Here is a 21,158-nt window from a genome sequence, read left to right as displayed (position 1 = left end):
ATAAGAATTGCTATTATCGCGGGCTCGTTCACTGACCGCAGGCAATGCTAGAGATATTGATATTTTGCGGAATAAAAATATCAATAAAAATGTATAAAATATAATGTAATAATTAATAGAAAAGTGTATTTAAAAATATATTTAAAAAATAAATAAATTAATTAATCAAAATGGATATGCAAATATATATAAAAACATGTATAAAAAAATATAAAAAATATTTATTAAAATATATTTAAAACTATATATGAAAATATTTTTAAAAATATATATGAAAAAATATTAAAAAAAATATATATATATATAAATGTATATAGAAATGTATTAAAAAACATATTTAAAAATATATATAAAAATAAAAATATAAAAATATATCAAAATATATATAAACAAGAAAGGAAGCTAACTTCGGCACGCCGAAGTTTGTATACCCTTGCAGATATTATTTCATTACATTTTACCTATACTTATTATGTTTACAGTTTGACAGTTACAGTTTTGCATTTCCAGCTTTACATTTTCCCTACATCTACCGACCGTTTATATGGCAGCTATATGATATAGTTGTCCGATTTTTTTTAAATTTATCCCAAAATTCTAGAATAATAAAATAAGCTTATATCCCGGAGTAGATGAAAATACGTTGAAAAACAACGAATCTATAATTTTTTTTCTATTAATTTCCCGATCGTTCCTATGGCAGCTATATGATATAGTCGTCCGATTTTCATAAAATTTTTACCAAAATTTCGAAATAATATAAAATGGCCATATCTAAAAAATGGTGCATAAATGTTAAAAAACAGCAAAGTTATAATTATTTTTCTAAAAATATATCGAACATTTGTATGGCAGCTATATGATATAGTCGTCCGATCCGGCCCGTTCCGACATATATAGCAGTGAGAGCATATAGAAGACTATATGCAAAGTTTCATTGAGATAGCTTTAAAACTGAGGGACTAGTTTGCGTAGAAACGGACAGACGGACAGACGGACAGACGGACAGACGGACAGACGGACATGGCTAGATCGACTCGGCTGTTGATGCTGATCAAGAATATATATACTTTATAGGGTCGGAAACGTCTCCTTCACTGCGTTGCAAACTTCTGACTGAAATTATAATACCCTGCAAGGGTATAAAAACATATAAAAAAATATTTTAAAATATTTAAAAATATTGAAAAATATGAAACATACCCAGATACCCACTCATATCCAGCGAGCTGTCAAAAATCTGGGTTAACGAATCGAAGAGCTTCAATGGGCTGGCTGGCCACCTTGGGGAAAGGTCTCTATGAATTAAGTATTAACAACTATAAACGGCACACAGACCTGGCAAACTTTTCGCACGCAATCATTAGTTGATTGTCTATCGATCTGTTGGATTTTACCCACAGCCATGCCCGCTTTTCCGCCCCCTTTCAGCTGCAGTCTCCGCAGCCACACGTGGAAAGTTGTTGCCGAGCATTTCTCCTGTTGCGGCCAGGAGGCAAAAAAGAAAATAAAAAAAAAAAAACCTGGAAAACTGTGGAAACTGATGCAATTTTCCTGTGCGAAAATTAACAAACAAATGCACACACACACACACACTCGCAGCGAGTGTGTTGCAAATGAAAATGCGCGCGCGAGAATTCAATTTGTGGAAAAGAAAATGGTGTTTGGACGAGTGGCTGAGCGTGTTGTTGGGTTAGGCTATGGCTTAGCCTGCTGCCTGTTTACTTGAGGTTGCCCCCCCCATACCCCTGCCCCGAATTCTACTCGAATTTCCAACCATTTTCCAACCGACTTTTCCATATGAGGGCCAGTCGCCGGAAGGAAATGCAAGCGAGCAAGCGAAGCAAATACACGGCGTTGGTCTCGGTTTTGGTTACGGTTTAGGCTCTGCGGAAAAGCGGAAAAGTGGAAAAGCAGCGCAAATGTCTTGGCACAACCGGAAGTCGATTGAGTTGGCTGTCGCCAGTCACTCGAGGAGAAAGTTTAAGGGTCTCTGCATAAAAGCCACTGATAACCCAACTTGCGAGAGCGCTGACTTGGCCTCCGAAAATAAACATTTGCTTTGGCGAAAAGCCCTCCAATATGGTTCTATATATATTTTCCCAAGCAAATACTTTTTAAAATATTATTAGTAATACTTTGATTTCTTTGAAAAATATGAAAAAATTGAGCAAACACGTAAAGCCCAAAGCTGCTTATCGCGTTGGCTTGTTTAAGTACTTCAAAAATGTGTTTGCAATTTTGCAACCTTGATATGCCTAATCTTATCAGAATTTGCAACAAATTTTAGCGATAGAAATACTTTTAGTATGTGCAAAAAATATAAGATTAACTTTGGATTACCTTTAAACATTAATTTTTTAGTTTGACTTGAATTGGGTATCTTATTTACTTACTAAGCTGATTTTTTTTAAATAAATTGCATTAAATTTAAAAATAGTATTTGGTTAAAATATTTAGCTAAATATATAATTAATTTTTTATAAATTAGTTATAAGTTTAAGAAGTCTTTTTGTGTATGTTTATCTCTAAAGGAAGGCCTTAAGCTTTAAAGAAGATCAACAGGCATACCAGTAAGGCTTTAAAAACACATACAAAATATAAAAAATTAACTTAACATTTAAATTAAACTTAAAGTAAACAAATTTATTAGTTTTTTAAATAGCTCCTTTATTTTTGAAATTATTAAACTTGCTTTAAAATAAATTCTTTCGAATGAAACTTAATTTTAAATTCTTTGAAACTCTGCCGCTTTTTAAAAAACCTTTTATAAATATTTAGTATCATTTATTTTTATTTATTTATAATTTATTTTATTTATAATTTATTTTATTTATTAAAAAATATGATATATAATAAATTTATAATAAAAATAAATTTATGCAACTAAAATGGAATATCATTGCATACCCATAGATTATAAACTTATAATTCCCTTTAAAATATTTTCTAATAAATAAAATAAATATTAAATTTATGAATATAAATTCACTAAATAATATTAACATCCCGTTGGCATTAGTCCCCTTTCCTTTGGCTTGTCCTGCGAGGCTCCTGGAATACAAATGATGGCAATCTGTCTGCCCTTCTGTTGGGTGGCTCAAGTGGGCTGAAATCCGTTACGGGGGGGCGGTGGGTGCGGTTTGCCACGCCCTCTGTCTGCACATTCCATCCGCGTGTTGTGTGTTTGTGTTTGTGTATGGCCAAATATTTCTATTATTAATGTCTGTTTATCTGCATGCGACGATGTCGCTGCGAGCTTCCACTTACCACCCACTTGCCAACCGATTTTCACACCCCCTTCTATATAGTATATATACCCTATACATATATATGTATATCCATATACCATATAGCTCCCCGATCCGTGGGGTGTCTTTGTTTACGCTGCTTTATGAGCTTCGATTAATTTTGCGCGTAAATAGCAAGCGGGAAGAGTTTCCTCTAGCAATTTGTTGCTGCTATCTGTGAGGCTATATATAAACATAGTTTATTAGTTGTTGTTGTTGTTGTTGTTGTTGCAGCGATTAAAAGCTTGGATCCCCTTCTCTTTCCCCTGTTTTTTCAGAGCAAAAATATTGAAGAGGGCCAGGAGGAGGGCGGCCAAAAAATTAGCACATTCAGTTGAGTTATCAAGCCATTAGCTGAATTATCTGCTCGGTTGAGTGCCAATCGAAGTAGGAATTATAATGGGAAATAACAAATATATATATAGAAAATATATAGAAATTCTATGGAGTTTTTTGTATTTTTTTAAATAAACAAATGGAATAGTTTACGAGTTTTGGCTTTACGAACCTTTGACTTAATACAGTTTTTTATTTAAATTTTGAACATTTTATTGATTATAAAATGTAGAAAAATCCTTTAACGTTGTAACTTCTTATAAATTTTTTTTTTTTAATATTTTTAAATTTTTGTCTAGAAATTGAAGTTTCAAAAATTCATAACTCAGTCAAAAAAGTTTCAATTTCCATTCGGAAAGCGTTGTTATATTAGTTTTTATTACCGTAACAAATCTGCATTTTCAATTTAACATTTTAAAAAATTAAAATTTTAGCCAATTTTTCGACAATTTTAATGATGTAACCCCTTATGAAATTTCTCAAAAATTAGTAAAATTTGTATTTCCTTCTGACAAGGCTAGATCGATTCGTTTTTTAATGCTGATCAAGAATATATATGATTTATAGGGTGGGAAATGACTCCTTCACAGAGTTTTGGGCTTCTGACTGAAATTAGAATACCCTGGAAAAATGTGAAAAATATACTTAAAGGAGATAAAAACCCATTCAATTGTATAATTTAATTAATAATAATCCCCTGCACCCACTCACCTTACCCTGCAATATTTGCAAATCAACAATTAAACACCTCCGACAGGTGACATCACATCTCGCTTTTTATTGAGGAAAGTCTGCTCGTAAAAAAAAAACGTAGAAACGTAGCTTGTAAATCTTCGGAAAAAGCTTTGCCGGCTGCCTAATCGCTTGTGTACTTTAGTTTGTTTATATTTATGTTTTATTTTTTTGTACATATTTACCAGCGATAAAAATTCCTAATTATTACAGCCCAGCTGCTGCTCCCCCTCCTCCTCCAGATACTGTAAATTTCCCAGCCAAATATGAGAAAGGGAAATCTGTCGACAGTGGCGATCAAATGTTTGCCAACAAATGTGGTTGTTGGGATAGTGACGCACCCGGAGATTAGGCGTTCTTGATAAACGCGGCTAATAAACAGAGGCGGCGGCGGGTAAACAAACAAAACATTGCGAAAATATGTATAAAAATATCCGATTTGCACAGACATGTGCTTATAATATGCACTGGAAGAAATTAGAGCGTATTTGTTATGATATTAGATATATTTATAGATTTTATATGGATTTTAAAAAGATTTTGGTTTAGATTTTAGAATAGTTAGCTTGCCTTGGGCTGCTTTTTTTAGGTCTTTAAAGTCTAGTAATAATATTATAAATAATAATAACAAAATTATAAATAATACTTTTAAATTATTATTAATAAAATTTAAGTAATAATTTAATTTAAACTTATTTTAAAGCAATTTAGTTAAGAGAAAACATCGAAATTTTCCTTGTTATTAAAATATATAAATTTAGATAAGCTCACTCTTTAATCCAAGTTACTCCCTTTTATTTCTAGAATTACATAGATACTCCCCTAGTTTTTTCTCCCTGTGTACCCCTGAGCTTTTCGCCATCAATGTGCGAATCACTCTTATCTAATGAGTCGATAATAACGGCGAGTGGCGGTGGCGGCGAAGGAAGTGCATTGCCTGGGCTTAGTGGTAGTGGTTGTGCGGGTTCTGGAAGCTTTTCTGCCATGGAACCTGGAGGCGATTTCTGGCCGACGTGACCGGCGGCACATAGGCCGGCGAAAAGCTTCCCGCGGGTTCTCTGGGATCGGAATACAAGTACTATATAAGGCCCCATGCTGGGCGTGCGTTCCGCGCATAGTCCAAGCAGCTCTTTCCGCGTTCGGTTCGCATCTCCACCAGAAGTATTCCTGCAGTTCCCGTAGTTCCTTTCCCCTCTTTGAATCACCATGTGGTCGAAGGTTGCCATCAGCGGAGCCCTGCTAGTCATGGGCGGCGTGCTCTCCATCAGCGTGGTGGACAACTTTGCCTATGTGGATCGCTCCCTGCCAGTGGCCATGCCGCAGGCCAAGGGTCTGGTGGCCAAGGATTAAGGCTACGACTTGGAGGAAGCAGCAGTGTAGTCCAAGTGTGGCCTTGGGAAAGTCTTAACTATTCCAGCTTGTCTTTAAGCTCGACTTAGTTGAGGTTTCCCCAAAAAAAGAAAGAACAATTCAGCTTTAATTTATGTTTTTTGTTTTATTTTTTTTGTTTAATATAACATAAATCATTAAGTTCTTAATGTGTAAGCAATAAAATATTTAAGATCTAAAGTGTGTTTAAAATGTTTTTAAATCGAAATAACTTCAAGTGGAGTGTAAATATGGCTTTTGGATTTTGTGTTTTAAAATGTTCAAAAGATAATTCTCCTTGTGATCCTGGCGGAGCTTCTTGGCTTCTTCCACCTCCCTTTCGGCTGCTCTCTTGGCCCTCTGGTTGAGCAGACGCAGCTGGGACTTGCGGGTGAGGATCGAGGGCACCCTCGAGCGGGACAATTCTAGAGGAGTTGGACGAGGCAGTGACGGTGGCATTGCCTTGGCAGGAGGCAAAGTCTGGAAAGGATTCGAAGTCTGCAGTGAAGGCAAAGTCTCGCGAGGAGGTAAAGCCTGGACAGAAGGCAAAGCCTGTGCCAGAGTCGATGTGGATGATGCTGGTGCCCGTGCTGGAGCTGAAGCTGGAGCTGCAACCACTGCCGCCTCCCTGACAGCTGCTGGTTTCTTTTGCTCAACCTTGGGCTTCACCCAAACATCTGCTGGAACCTTTACCACAAGTTGCGTGGGACGTACCACCGGCTTTCCGCCCACTCCCACTTCTACGCCCACTTCAAAGCCCACACGTTCGCCCAGTGACAAAGGACCTGCCGCTGTACCACCTCCTCCTCCTCCGGCTCCTCCCGCTTGACGTGCATTTAGGGCGGCTGCCCGCAGAGCCGCCATGGTGGGCAGCCGAAAATTGGGCGGTGGCTCCACAATGACCCTTGGCGGCTGCACCGGCGGCGGCGGCGGCGGCATTGGCGGCTGCGGTACCGGCGGCTCGATCAAACGCCGGGGTGCTGGCCCTGGTCGGAGACGAGTCACGCTGGGTGGCAACAGCTTTGGCCAGGAAACGCCACCACCACGATTAAACATCAGGGTTGCCCTGCAGCTGGCCACAAAGGCCTGCAGTTGGCCGGCACTGAAGAGAATCTTGCGCTGCTCGCCATTGGGCTTCTTCTGGATGGCCAGAAAGCGCGTCTGGCCGTGACAGGTCACCTGACTGATGGTCACATTCGGTCCAAAGAGTTTCAGGTTTGCGCGCAGCTGGGCGGCCTCCTTGGCGGTGTCCCTAAGCTGGGGCTTGATGGGAGGAGCTAAGGGAGTTAAAGGAACTGAAGGAGCTAAAGGAGCTGCCGGTGGATTCTTGCTTAGATTCTTGGGCATCACATAGGGCTGGCAGGCAGGCTGCACAATCACCTTGGGATAGATCTCGTTCTCCAGCGGATTGATCACATGCGACAGATAGTTGGGCACTGGCGGCAGTGGCGGCGGCGACTCCTGCCTGCTTCGGCGCTTATAGGGTTTCCGGACGGAAACACCACTGGGCCTGCTCCCTAGCGGAGGCCTGCCCCGCCGGCGACCTCGAATCCCTTGGGCGGCGGCGCCGTCGCGGTTCAAGGCCGGCACCTCTGCCGGTGGCTGGAAGGTTGGGATGCGGAACTCGGTGCGCACGGGCGGCACATAGAGGTCCACCAGTTCGATGATTGTGTTTGGCTGGATCACGTACTCCCGCTCGATGATGGCCACGGATGAGGAGGAGGCGGCACCATCACCAACATCACTACTGGAGTGGGTTGAGGTTGAGGGGCCGCCAGCAAAGTCTAAGGGAGCTTCGGTGGTCATCGGTGGCCCTGAAGCGATCACAGCTATTTCCTGGGACATGGTCTGGTCTGGAAGAGAGAGAGAGAGGGGAGAAGGGTGGTCAGTGGGAGGGAGGAGGGGGAGGAGAAAGTGGTTGAGGCGCCACATATTAATTTGCATTTGGTTCAGGCCTTATTTTGCCTTTATTTCTGCTGACCAGGGAGTCTGTCCTAGTCCCGGGACCCCTTGGCTTTGTCTTTGTGGGGCATTTAACAAATACACTGGCAGAAAAGTCATGAAGTGAGGGATATTTTGGGGTAAAACCTAGAGTTTGGGAGGGTAAGACTTACAAGGAAAAATATATTTTTCAGCCTTTACTTTTTTCTCTCAGTACAAGCACACACCATACAACCTCCCTTTACTCACTCCTCTTCTACATCCCCATCTACACCCCCTCTACACCCCCCTCTACACCCCCTTCTCCCCCCACACACACACAAAAAATGACTGGCAAGCCGCAAATACTTTGTCAGGCTCAAGTTGACAGTCGTCCTGAATCCTGAATCCTGAATTCCGAGGCCCTAGGCCTAGTTTTCCCTCTTCCCTTCACGCATTTGACACTTTTTTGCGAATGAACCCCACCACCCCCACCTACCCCACTATTTCTCCCTGTGTAGCCTGTGTGCCAAGGCATTTGACAAAACAGATTGTTGAAGATTTGATTTTGGGCAGAGAGAGAGAGAGCGAGAGAGAGGTTTGCCACTGGTCTGGCCATAGCCAGAGGAGCCCCACTTCCTCCGGCTGCCTGGAACAATCGTTAATCTAATGAAAGATGACATTTCATGTGGGCCTGGAGATGTTTATGTCCCAACAACACTTGTGACCACTAGCGGACTGCTGCTGCTGCTTCTGCTCTTGCTTCTGCTCTTGCTTCTTGCTCCTCCTTCTGCTACTCCTCCTCCTCCTGCTTCTCCTCCTGCTACTCCTGCTGCTACTGCTACTCGTCGTCTTCCTTCTCCTCCTCCACTTGCTCTCATCTCATCCGATTTGTTGGGGGCATCCATCATTCCCCGTCCCTAAGCTTTCGGGGCTTTGATGAATAAGCGGCTAGTTAGGCATTCGAGGAGACAGAGACAGAGGCAGAGGGAGAGCGCTCCTTCAGCAATCAAAGGTCAATTTACAGGCCAAAAAAGTTTCACAAGAGATGTGACTTAAACCAAGAATTCATTTCTAAATTCTCAACTAAAAATTATATATAAAATGTAACCCCAGTTAGTTGTCTAGTCCTCCTTCAATATCTTAAACCTGTTCCATTTTCTCGTTGCACTTAACCCATCACTCCTCCTTGGGCCCCCGGGCAACCACTCAGCCGGCCAATAAAATTTGATTAGCCAGGACGAGGCTAAAAGGACTAGGTCCTGGAGAAATATGAGACGGGTAACGGGTCATGGGGGGGCTAGGGACATGTGTATTGTGTATTCATGAGGCCAAGCGACAGGACATCAGGCAACTTTGGGTTAATTTACATTATAAACTTTGAATATTTTATTGTTTGCCCAGGCTAAGGACACCAGCTGGCTACTCCAGCTCCTCCTCTAGCTCCTGCTTGGCCACATTTATTGACACTTTATCCGCAAAGGTCCTGCGTTGGCATCCCAGACTCTTGATTTAATGGCGGCATCAACATTTTTTGGCCAGATTATGACAGGTCGCTAGGATACGGGGCCATCATTAGCATTTGGCCAGTGCTTCGTTTGGGCCTTTAAGCATCGGATTACTAAATAATTAAACAATTTCCCGGTTGCCAAAATCAACCGCAGAGTTATGGACGGCCAGGTGAGTATTTAATTGCAGGCCAAAAATTCAAATTATAAATTGGAATGGATAACGAAACCGATACACTAACCAGAGGCCCACACACCTGGGAGTCTCTGGGAGTTTTCAGTTTAAAGTTGGAGTTCAAAGTTGAAATTAAGTTAAAATCAATTTTAAAACAACTTTAAATAACTGGAAATTGTTAAGGAACAATTTATGTTTAAATACAACCAAGTTTAAGGCTTCTTTTTAGAAGGAAAACTATACCTTTTTCCAGTACCTCTTTCCTTTTGTATTTCCCAAAAAACCAGCTTTATATTATATTTTTGGGAGTAAAGGCTTATGGAATATTTGCCAGCAAAATGATTTTGGTTCATGGGAACACCAACAGGGCTATTAACATTTAAGCCATACACTTATTCCCATTGCCCTTCTGGCTTTGGTCTTGCCATTGAAAACTCTACTTTACGGGCTTGGAACGTTTTTTCCGGAGCCAAAAACCTGATGAAAGTTTGTTTTTTTTTGGCTGCTAATAAGCTACGTGTCCGTTGACTCTAATAAAAATATGAGACAGTTTAAGCCAAGCTAACCGTTTTGTTGTTGTTGTTGTGGAAAATGAAGCCACATGTGTATGAGGAAAGGGAAATCTCCCAGTTAAGCTGGGAAATTAATACAAGGAACAAGGCTTAGGCAAAAGGATTCGCTAAAGGAAAACTCATTTAAAGAAAGGCTGCTGCTGCTGCTGCTGTTACCTTATCGCTGAGACGGCATCGAAATTAGCCAAGAAGCAGAGTGACTGGAAAAATGGAAAAAAACTGGGTGGAAAAGCTGGGAACACAGCGTATGCAGGCTATGCTGCAATAAATTATAATGCAAATCCGTATTCAAGATCGCAGCAACAACAAAAGGCTACAAAAATGGGCATTAAATGCTCGCCCCTCCCCCCAGGCTTTTCCTACCAGTTTTTCTTCATCCTTGTTGTTCCCTCCATTTAAAATGATAAAAATCGCCAACAATTTCAAGCCAAGGGGTGGGCTGGGTGGAAAATCTTGGGCTTTTCACTCACCAAATCACAGCGGCTATATCTCCGTGTTTTCCTTACTTTCCAGGCAACACTTTAACTTTAGAAACGAACCGATCGAGCTTCGAACTGAAAGTGAAAGTGAGTATTGGGTCTACGTTAAGGTCTACAAATTCCAGTGACAATCCGTTCAGAGTCAACTAGGCTTTAAGGAAATATCTGTATAAACAGGCCGACTTTGATTGGGAACAGACTTTACGACTTTCTGCTGGGGAATTTTAAATATAGAAAAGATATTTGCTGAAGGACTTTGGCACTGGGGAATCTTAGCGAGAATTAGGAGCAATGTTTAAGTACTAAAACTTAAATATAAATAAATATAAATGTATAATAAATATAAAATAAATATATAATGAATATAAATATTAATAAATATATAATAAATATAAATATTAACAATTTCCCATGGTAACCGTAATTTTAAATATTTTTTCAACACATTTTCCACAGCCTAAGACCTTTTCAAAGGTTTATTGAAGCTTTTAGGCTCCTTTTTTAAGAGTTATTTAGAAAATTTAACCTTAGGCTAATGATTTTTAAATAAATTTATAAAATAAGCCTTTAATTTTCCCATTGAAGACAGCCTAAGAGCCCTTGAAATTGGTTTATTAAATCTTGGAAAATAAATAACAATTATTTTTATACTAAAATTTGAGTAATATAATTTTTAAATAATTTTGTATTATTTAATTTATTAAATTTAAGTAATTTACTTTGAGCTATTTTAATTTAATTTTATTTTAATTTAAGTAATTTACTTTTATTAATAATATAGCATTAACCCTTAAGTTAAAAATAAGTTTAAGAGCAAGAAAAGCACCAGGGAAAGAAAAAGACTCCCTCCCCCTCGACAGAGTACAACTCCTAAACCCCCAAAACAGATGTCCTGCGCCCTCTTATCCTTCAATGTGCGAAATTATAAACATATGTAAATGTTAAATCGAGTTCTTGGGGCTCCTTTCAACCGTTTAATCCGCCGCAAAATGTTTGAAAATTGCGCTTTAAGGCGAAAAGTTTAAATGCGAAATGCTGACAAATGCGTTTCGATTTCCACTTCAACCAGAGGCGGGGGGAGGCTGGGCGAGAAGATGGGTATATGTACATACATACATATATCTCAAAGTTGGAAATTAAATTAAATTTCTTTATTCGTTTCATTTCGTTTGCCACGCAATATGCATATGCAAAAACCCCAACCCAAGCAGAGAGAGAGGGTGGTGTCCTTGGGGGTGGCTGGACGGCCAAAGCAATCAGCAGCAATAAATGATAAGCTTTGAGGCAGCAGCACAAAGCCAAAGGCAGGAGAGGGAGGGGTATGGGTTTGATGGTAAAAATTCCTCTTTTGGGAAAATTCTGAAGGCCAGCCAGAAAGCGTCTTAGATTCCGGAGAAAGAAAGAGAGAGAGAGAGAACTGTCACAGCAAGTCGGGGTGGCAAATAGGCTTTCCCTGGTCAATATCGGAAAAATCGCAGCAAGGGCGGCGGCGAAGGAGGAGGAGGAGGAGGTGCCTGTTGTCTGGGGCTACTTTGCAACAGATTTGCCGCTAACGAAGCGCACGATTTCCAATAATGTGCAGAATGTGTCTGCGAGATGCGGAAGCGATTCTCAGAATACCCTGGAATTTTTTTAGAATAAAGGGTATGCACGAATTTGTGAGAATTTCAAGTGAGATATATATTATTTTGGTATTTAAAAATGTTTCAGGTAGAGTAGGTTATAACACCTCTCAAGAGCTTCTTTGTTGCTAATTGAATTAGGAAATAGTAAACACAAATAAAATATGCTAATTAAAGGTTTAAAAAATCGAAAAACCAAACATTAAGCTTGCTTACTAATGTGCGAAAAGTCTCAGATACACAAGACACCTTTTCAAGTGAGATTTCAAATGACAATAAATATGTTTATTAATTACATTACATTATTTTATATATTAAATTATTATTATATTAAATTAAATTATTTTATTTTATACTATATTATTATATTTTAACAAAATAATAACATTTAACTCAATTTATAAGCCTTAATAATATTTTTTAAAATTCCTAAAACACCTAAAAACATATACAGGGAATTCACCTAGTCGATACTTTCCCCCTCAAACCCCCCCCCCCCCTCTCACACACACATGTCCAAATACAATGGCTACCGAGAGCGGCACTCATAAAACGTCCTGCTAAAGGACACACTCCCACATTGAGATGTGACTTGTTAGCCGGACTTTGCCGTAATGAGTTCCCTTGTGGCCTTTTTATGTAGCCACCCAAGGGGGAGGGGCTCTGTGGGGCCGTCAAGGTGAAAGCCACTTAAAGCCAAGGGCAGGGCTCAACAATTTCCAGTTATCATGTGACAGTAATGAAGTGACAGACAGCAACAAGGAGCCGAGGAGATCCGCCACGATGACAACTCGACCGCAGGATGTTGAGTGCAAAATTTTCCAAGAGGGGTAGGAGAGAAGGGCTTTCCTGCCACTTAAAGCACGCTTAAAGTGAGGTGGGGGGGTCCAGAGAACAGCCTGCGGTTCTCGGGGCAGCGGCCACATTAATTATTAATTGCAGAATAATTGCAAAATTGTGTTTGGCCAAGTTAATTTATGCAATAAAAGCGCGTCCGCTGGCTCTCAACATTTTCCCGGCTGTGCTTTTCCTTCAGTTTAAAGTTGCACCACCTCCTCCAACTCCTCATCCTCTGCCACTTAATTTGCCACTCTTCATTCCGTGTAATTCCCTTGCTCATTTGGAACTTGGAGTTTCGAGCGGCCTTTTTTCTGTTTTCGGCTAATGAGCCACTGATGGTCATGACCCGGCGACCCTGTCCCCAGGAAAAAGGGGGCAACGCCACACGTTTTGAGCCGCAGCAATTACTTAATCATTTGCCTAACGACCGAAAGGCAGGCGAAGGCAGCAACAACAGTAGAAATTAGCAAAAATTAAATGCGAGCCGAAATGAATTTGGAAGGGGAAGGGAAGGGAAGGGATGGACTCCTCCGCCGGACTCTGGACTCTCTGAACTCTGAAGTTGCGGCCAAATTGTGGTTAAATGTAGTGCGGTTTTTGTAATGCTCGAATAAGTGGGCAAAAGTATGCAGAAAAGCAGCTAGGATATGGCAATGTATATCAAAGTCACAGCACAACTCCAATCAATCTTGGGGATACCAAAGAAAGTATCTATTTTGTGTTGAATATATAACAAAATTTAATTTTCCATTATTATTTAATACGGAATTTAAAATTTATTTTAAATTTTTTTATTTATTTTTTTATTGTTTTATTATTTATTATTAAATATTTTATATGTATTAGGGTATTTAAAAATTAAAAAAAAAGGAACTTAATATTTTCCTTTATTAATTTAGCAGGTATTTTAAATTTATTGAAAAATTGTTTATTTAATTTTTTATTTATTAATTATTTATTAAAGAAATAAATGTATTATTAGGTATTTAAAAAATTTTAGAAATAAAATATATACTTAAGAATTTCCATTTTGAATTCATCAGGTATTAAAAATTTATTTAAAAATTGTAAGTATATTTTTTTATTCATTTTTTATTTATTATTTAATATTTTACATTTTTCAGATATTTAAAAATTATTTAAAAATTGTATACATAAATTATGAACTTAAGATTTTCCATTTTTAATTTATCAGTTATTTCAAATTTATTTAAAAATAGTTTAATGATTATTTAATTATTTTTAGAATTTACTATGCAACATTTTAATTCTATAAGATATTTAAACTTTATTTAAAAATTGTAAAAATATCTAAAAATATTTTGTGAATATATTTTATTGTATTACCATTATTTGTTTATTTTTATATATTTATTTATGTATAATATATCATTTATTTAAACTTAAAATATGAAATTAAGCAAGTCTAAAATTTATAAAAAATACTTAGGCCACTGTATCTTAACTTGGCCCAGGTAAAAGTTCAATTCCAGTCACATTATCACCTTTTATCCTGTGTGCTTTTGTCACGTCCTGTGGCTTTTTGGAAATATTTAAATAAAAATGTAGAAAAAATAGATATAAATTTCAGTTTTTTGCCTTAAGCTGATGTATCTGTAATTTGTGATATTTAATTACATTTAAACAATATGTTTAGATTTGTTAAGTTAAATATTAATAACAAAAAAAAAAAAAATAGTTTCTTCTTGGAATATTATTTTAAATTGGTCAAACAAAACTAGGAAATAGTATCCACCCAGCTCAGGACAAGGTTTCCCATCGATGAAGAACATACAGACCTTCATACTTCAGCTTCCAATTTCCTTGTCGAAGGAGAAGTCCCCCGGATGGATAGAGTGGGGTGGAGAGTGGGTGGTAAAAATCAACATAAACATTTTTGATATTTCAAATATTTTTCATTTAAAATTCCTTGGCAGTAACAGCAACACGCAGAATTGAGATGCTTCTGGGCCTTTATCCTTGGCTTGTTATTATTATTATACTTTAGCCATCTTAAAGCCAAGTTTCTGCTGGCTGTGTGTGTGTGTGTGCATCTGCATCTGCCAGATACTCGGCTAGTCGGCTGTATGTATCTTATGGATTTGAGCTTGGGCCCAGGCAAGCATATAAATCTATTATCCTTTAATTTAGCCACAGAAATAATGAAGCATGTAAGAGTCTTTTGTGTATCTTTGTGTGCCACGCCCCCACACATACACACACAGCAACTAGCCCCCCTTCTGACACACATAAATTCAATCAACGGCCATTTGCTGGCAAGAGTTGCAAAGGCGTCCGCAAATGTGCTGCAATTTATTTATTGTTACTACCAGTTTCTCCAGTTACCCAGTAATTTTGGGTTACGTAATATTTGGGTTAGGTATTACGTAAAAAAATGGGAGTTTATTTAGGCCAAAGATGTCTCTAAAGTTTATTAGAATTTGAATTATAAGATTTACTACTTAATTACTTGAATTTATAGAGGGATTTTGTTGCTAAATCATAATATAAATAATATTAATATTAATTTTAATAATATTATCAGTTCAAAAAACTATAAATTTTCAGGAATTTCAAGCTAAAATTCAATGTATAAATATTATTTCCTTATACAACAAGTATTTAAAGCTTATTAAGAGACCTACTATATTTCCCCCAGGGTATTACCTTTATTCTTAACTCCATTTTAGGCCTTTCGCCAATCCTGTTTTGTTATATCTGCAAATTGAATTTTCGTTTTGCATTTGTGCGATTTTCGGCAATTCATTAAAATTTCCCCCATCGAGTAGGAGAGATGGGCTGTGCAGCTGCAACTTGCGTGGCTGCCAGGCAAATGGAAATGCAAATTTTCTTCTTGGAAGGAAGGAAAACTCAAAGCAACGACAAAGCCAAGGCGGAAAATTGGTAATACATGTATGCGAGTGTTAGCTCCTCGAGGCCAAAAGGAAAATGCAGCAACATCTGGCCTGGCAGCTGCCTTAATTAGTTAATGCGAAAATCGAATTGTGCGGCGCTTTTCACGCGATAACTAGCGATATATCCGCTTGCATATATCGATTGCTTCGATTAACTGCAGTTGGGCTAATCGCCTCACTGGGAATTATCCTGGACGGGCGATTGATTTACGGTTTACAAAACGAAAAAAATGAAACGCCAGGAGAATCCTCTTTTAAGCTGGCTGCAATCTTGGGATATTCGCAATCAATTCCATTTGATGTCGCATAAGGCGCCTCCCGGGGCATGCCACGCCCCCTCGATGGGGGCTATGATTTATGCGAGGCAACAGGTGAGGAGGAGGAGGAGGAGGAGCAGGACACGTTGTGCAGTGGGAAAAGCACTGCAGAAAAAAGATTAAGGGTTTCATTTATTTCGAAAATATTTAATAAATATTTTAAAATATATTTAAGAAATAATTCGTATTAAGAATTATTAATTATAAATATTATTTAAATATACATATATTTTAATATTTAAGATATTTTTTAACTTCTAAATAATTCTATATAATTTTGTAGCCCAAAAATTCCGTTGGAAATATAAATATTCTTCTTAAAATCCATAAGCCTAGATATTTTCTTCAAGTGTTTGGCCTGCTGCCACGCCCCCTGCAGGCCGCGGGTGTAAACTTTCGCCTCGTAAACTGTCCCCCGCTGACGTCACACGCTTGGCATGCAGGACACAGTGCTCCCAGGGCAGGGGGAGGGGGATCTGCAGCCGGAACCGTGGTCGGAATCGGAATCGGAGTCTGGGAGTCTGGGAGTCTGGGAGTCGCGAGTCTGGGAGTCTGTAGTCCAGGAGTCGCAGGATTCCCACTGCCAACTGATTAAAATGCGTTGCAGGACTATAAAAAAGTAGAGGAGGAGGTGTTGGAGGCGGCGACTGCGCTGCCAGCGTCGCTGCATTTGCATTTATATTGTTTTGACCCCGGCATTATTATCATTTCTTTCTTCTACCATTTCCCCCAGTTCGTCCTTCGTCCCTCGTCCTTCGTCCTGCCATCTCAGCGGACACGTACACAGTCCTTGTCGTCCGTTTTCGCCCACTGATCCTTGATTATGCCCGCGGCATAAAGCCAACTTTTCTCGCACTTTCCGCGCGAAAAGTTCATCCTCGCGGGTGTTTTATGGCACTTTCCGAACCAACTTTTAGGGACATCTTATAAAGCGACAGAAACTGGCATAGATAAGGAGATTTACCAACGAGGTTTACAGATAATAGCAGATAGATATATTTTTTGAAAAAAAAAACCCTTTAATAGGGAATCAAAAGATTTTATTAATAATCACACTGGCAAGCGTCTGGAACATCGAAGCTCCTGGTGAAAGGTCCACCATTTCGGTGTGCATCAGTGTAATGCGGAATTTTTTGTTTCTGGCCAGAAAGCTCTGGCCATAGTCCCCATGCAGGCAGCCACCTTCGCAGTAGCAACCAAAGATATTGCAGGGACCACGTCCGCAGTAGGTACCCACCAAGGCTTTACCATCGCCACAGATGGTTACCGAGCAGCCCTGGGCAGTCTTCTTGGCATTAACCGCTCCGCAGTTTCCTTTGCTCATCATAAACTCCAGTTTGGCCATTGTGGTGCAGCACTCGGCCTCTGAGAAGCGAAGGAAACCCAGCAGGCAGAGTGCTACCAAGGTTATTGAGGAAAGCGATAGCACTCGCATGATGGCTGGCTTTCAAATGTACAAGACTTCTGGAAAATTAGGTTAATAATCAAAGTTCGATTGCGATATCAATGAATCAGTTGAAGGGAAAAGTTATAACTAATCAATGGCCCAAGTTTTTTACCTACTCTGGCCTTTTAGTCTCACTTCCTTAAACACTTCTGACCGGGTCTGCAGTTGGGCTTCGACTGACTGCTGTGTTACCTTAGAAAATATCTATATTTGTACATTATCAGCTTTGTATATAATACCTTTAATGACTAATGCAAGCTGTTTATATACTATGTATATTTTTTGCAATCGAACGATAAGAAAGGTACTTGTAAGACATTGACTTGTATCTTCCACGGCCGTAATTTATGTAATAACAATAATCTGTGGATTCGGTGATAATTTCTCAGTGCTATATAAACATTTTGATAGTAGAAAGATTGCTAAAAATAGACGAGATAATCAAGGAGACTTGACAATTTGCAGTGGGTAGGTTATGATTGCAAAGTTTGGTTTATAAACTAAAGAAAATATATATATACATACTTAACCCTTTTACTTCCATATAAAACAAATACAAATGTACTTAATTAAAATCATTTATTTACTTTTTCCCTTAAAAATAATACATAAATTCTTAATAAAACCAATAGAAATCAAAAGATTTTATTGAAAATCCCATTGGTAAGCGTATACCACATCGAAGCTCCTGGTGCATAGTCCACGATTTCGGTGTGCATTAGAGTAATGCCGAAGTCTTGGTTTCTGGCCAGGAAGCTCTGGCCATAGTCTCCATGCAGGCAGCCACCTTGGCAGTCGCAACCAAAGATGTTGCAAGGACCGCGTCCACAGAAGGTACCCACTAAGGCTCTGCCATCGCCACAGACAGTAATTGAGCAGCCGTGGACGGTTTTCTTGGCATTAACCACTCCGCAGTTCCCATTGGTCATCATGAACTCCAGGTGGGCCATTGTGGTGCAGCACTCGGCGTCTGAGAAGCGAAGGTAAGCCAAAAGGCAGAGTACTGCCAGGATCAGTGAGGATAACCAAGGCACTGGCATCATCATGGGTGTGGTATTTAGGGTTCTCGACTTGCCAGGAATTTGTATTATTTAAATACTTATTTTTTATATATATTACTTATATAATATTTATATATTTTATTTTTATATATTATTTATATGTATTGTTTTCATATATTTTTACTTGTTTTCGGCATCACTTGCTGCAATCGACTGATTGATCTGTTTTTTTCCTCCGATTATTCAGAGACTCGGAGAACAAGGCAAGGTTTTATTTAACAGAATTATGTTAGCTTATCATTTGTGCAATATAACAGAATGTTTTTAAATGTACATAAAGTAATAATTAAGAGTAATTTTTACTATACCTATTCGAATTTAAAACATGTACTTTACATGTACTTAACATGCACTTAACATGTACTTAACTTGTACTTAACTATATTAAATACGATAAGGTATCGTAGAAGTTAAAGTACCATAAAAATTAGCAATAGTTAGCAAGTGCAGAAAGTCTGATGATTTTCTATTTATATATTTTTTATTTATATAAGTTAACACACCCATTTCCCACAAGGCAAATTCGCAGAGTTGCAGGCCTGGTGACCAAGCACTCCGAGGGCAATTGCCCGGAGTCCGTCGCCCGGCAACTAGTTGCTGACCCGTCACTTTACCAGCAGTGCGGGGAACACCCGGGCAGCGCATGATCGACATGCGTCGGATACCAAGTGCTGACCAGGCATCTTGGCGGCGGCAGAGCTGCGGCTCTCCGAAGACTACAAGCCGCGGCCGCCGTAGACCTTAAGTTTAGTTTTAAATGGTAACTCCATAGCCTTAGCTGTGTAAATTAATAATCTTTGTAATACCGATTTTATATCTTGCCCTAACGGGTTTAAGATTAATAAATAAAATATAAATCAACTTGTCGCCTTTGATTACCATTGCCCTTGCAGGCGGTTGGGAAAACAGGTAACAAGTAACTAAAATATAATTTAGATTTTCTAATTATATTTTCTCTAATCATATATTTTCTTTTTATATATTTTTTATTTACATATTTCCTTCAGCAGCTCCTACGAATTCAGGAAATACCCCAAGTTCCCATTGGACCTTGCCTGATTTAATGTTTCTCTTACTTTGATATACTCCTATTATTTTTTAAATATTAACAAACTAAACTCAACTCGAAATATGTAAGGTCCTTTGATTCCCAGGACAATCCCTCAAGTAGCAAAGATCGAGAAACCCTAAGTTTTTCGTACTAATACTGCTGCTCCTTCTCCTCTTCAGTTCTGTGGCTGCCCGCATCCCTTTCGTCGGTCATAATCAGTGGCCCGCATGACAATGGAGCCCTACAACAGGACAACAACAACAAAAAATACTATATATATATATACAAATAGGAAAAATAAGTAAAAGGAAAAATCGAAGACAGGAGCATGGGGAGCAAAAAAAAAATGCCAAGCGGACGTGGACGCTGACTGATTAGAAAAATTCTGTAAGACACAAGAAGCGGGCCGGGAATAAAATGAAATAAGACCAAAAGTGGGCGGGGGTGGGCGTACCGAATGAATAAAAAAGAAATTCATCAAATTTCGGGAGCGACAGGAAGCGGCTTGTCAGCACACAAAAAAAAAAAAAAAAACAGAAAAAATTATATTGCTGAAAACAGTTAGCGAAACAATTTAATGATGAATGATGGTCAATGGCGGCGGCGGCAGCGGCGGAAGGAAGCCGTCTCCTTTGGGGCATGTCCTTCTGCCTGACCAGATCCCAGCGGCTTCCAAGTCCGGGCAACTTATTAAAAATGTGTAAAAAGTGAATGAAATCCGGGGCAAGTCGTCTTCGTCGTCGTTGTTGGAGCTTGTCAAACAGCTTGAGAAGGATATTCCGGGCTTCCTTCTTTCATTCTTTTTTTTATATATTTTTTTATATGCATTGACATACGATTTGGAGTAACTGTAAAGCAAGAAAATTAATAGCTCAAAGTTGTATTATTTTTTAAAGATATTATTTAAATGTTTATTCAAGTATAAAATACATTATAAGTATAAGAAATATTTTCCTTAAATGATTTAATTCTTTTTTTTAGCCAATAAATAGGGAGAAGAACTTGTCTTTACCTTTAATTATTGGCTGTTATTTATGGAATATAAAATATAATAATATTTTCTGTGTAAACTCTTCCTACAAATATTTAAAAACTTTTTTTAAAAATCTTCTCTCCCTTCTTTACTTCCTCTTTAAATTTTAAGTAAAAATTTCTAATAAAATTGAAAATTATTGTGATTATTGAACGGCATATATGGATTGGTGTTGCTGGGACGCACCACCCGGCTTTTGGTGATCCTGTTCATCTTCTTCTTGTAGTGATTCTCCTTCATAATCTTGCCCCAATGGAGATCCGTGTTGATGTCCTTGGCCAGGCGATGGGCCTCGAAGAGGGTCTTGGGCTGATGCAGCTTCACCAGCCACTTGAGGACACCCCACAGCCCAGCCACAAAGTTATCCACGCACATCTCCTCCACAATCCGACGCCTGGTGGTCACATAGTCGGCATCCTCGTCGCCGCGCTCCAAGATGCCAATCAGGGCACACCTGATGGTCAGAATCTCATCAAACAGCTGGCACAGGGG

General features: G+C 38.9%; 4 protein-coding genes across 7 annotated transcripts; 1 reads left to right on the top strand and 3 right to left on the bottom strand.

Annotated features, from left to right (window-relative positions):
* The first annotated feature begins 5,466 nt into the window (after positions 1 to 5,466).
* LOC108085223 (uncharacterized) lies at positions 5,467 to 5,927 on the top strand. The gene has a single exon (XM_017181757.3). It carries the CDS (start codon positions 5,565 to 5,567, stop codon positions 5,706 to 5,708), a length of 144 nt encoding a protein of 47 aa, XP_017037246.1. The 5' UTR covers positions 5,467 to 5,564; the 3' UTR covers positions 5,709 to 5,927.
* A 5-nt stretch (positions 5,928 to 5,932) lies between these two features.
* LOC108085215 (uncharacterized) lies at positions 5,933 to 10,511 on the bottom strand. Its single transcript, XM_041775064.2, has 2 exons — positions 10,372 to 10,511; positions 5,933 to 7,579 (listed from the first exon to the last, which is right to left on the bottom strand). Exon 2 carries the CDS (start codon positions 7,569 to 7,571, stop codon positions 5,961 to 5,963), a length of 1,611 nt encoding a protein of 536 aa, XP_041630998.1. The 5' UTR covers positions 7,572 to 7,579; positions 10,372 to 10,511; the 3' UTR covers positions 5,933 to 5,960.
* Positions 10,512 to 17,046: 6,535 nt separating this feature from the next.
* On the bottom strand, positions 17,047 to 17,708 carry LOC108085222 (protein Diedel-like). 4 transcript variants are annotated; one of them, XM_017181754.2, is made up of 2 exons: positions 17,634 to 17,708; positions 17,047 to 17,538 (listed from the first exon to the last, which is right to left on the bottom strand). In XM_017181754.2, the coding sequence occupies exon 2, from the start codon at positions 17,507 to 17,509 to the stop codon at positions 17,105 to 17,107; it is 405 nt and encodes a 134-aa protein (XP_017037243.1). In that variant the 5' UTR covers positions 17,510 to 17,538; positions 17,634 to 17,708; the 3' UTR covers positions 17,047 to 17,104. The 4 variants fall into 4 exon arrangements, with proteins under 4 accessions (XP_017037243.1, XP_017037244.1, XP_070144359.1 ...); XM_017181755.2 differs by having other exon boundaries at positions 17,638 to 17,707; XM_070288258.1 differs by having other exon boundaries at positions 17,047 to 17,535; positions 17,634 to 17,701.
* Positions 17,709 to 18,119: 411 nt separating this feature from the next.
* Positions 18,120 to 18,589, bottom strand: LOC108085216 (protein Diedel-like). Its single transcript, XM_017181747.2, has one exon. The coding sequence runs from the start codon at positions 18,565 to 18,567 to the stop codon at positions 18,157 to 18,159; it is 411 nt and encodes a 136-aa protein (XP_017037236.2). The 5' UTR covers positions 18,568 to 18,589; the 3' UTR covers positions 18,120 to 18,156.
* Between the last annotated feature and the right edge of the window lie 2,569 nt (positions 18,590 to 21,158).

This window comes from Drosophila kikkawai, chromosome X (assembly GCF_030179895.1).
Source record: "Drosophila kikkawai strain 14028-0561.14 chromosome X, DkikHiC1v2, whole genome shotgun sequence".
Lineage (NCBI taxonomy): Eukaryota > Metazoa > Arthropoda > Insecta > Diptera > Drosophilidae > Drosophila > Drosophila kikkawai.
This window is presented reverse-complemented; position numbering and strand designations above follow the sequence as displayed.

Coding starts and splice junctions, on each gene's coding strand:
- LOC108085223 (XM_017181757.3), top strand. CDS start 5,565: ATGTGGTCGAAGGTTGCCATCAGCGGAGCCCTGCTAGTCATGGGCGGC.
- LOC108085215 (XM_041775064.2), bottom strand. CDS start 7,571: ATGTCCCAGGAAATAGCTGTGATCGCTTCAGGGCCACCGATGACCACC.
- LOC108085222 (XM_017181754.2), bottom strand. CDS start 17,509: ATGCGAGTGCTATCGCTTTCCTCAATAACCTTGGTAGCACTCTGCCTG.
- LOC108085216 (XM_017181747.2), bottom strand. CDS start 18,567: ATGATGATGCCAGTGCCTTGGTTATCCTCACTGATCCTGGCAGTACTC.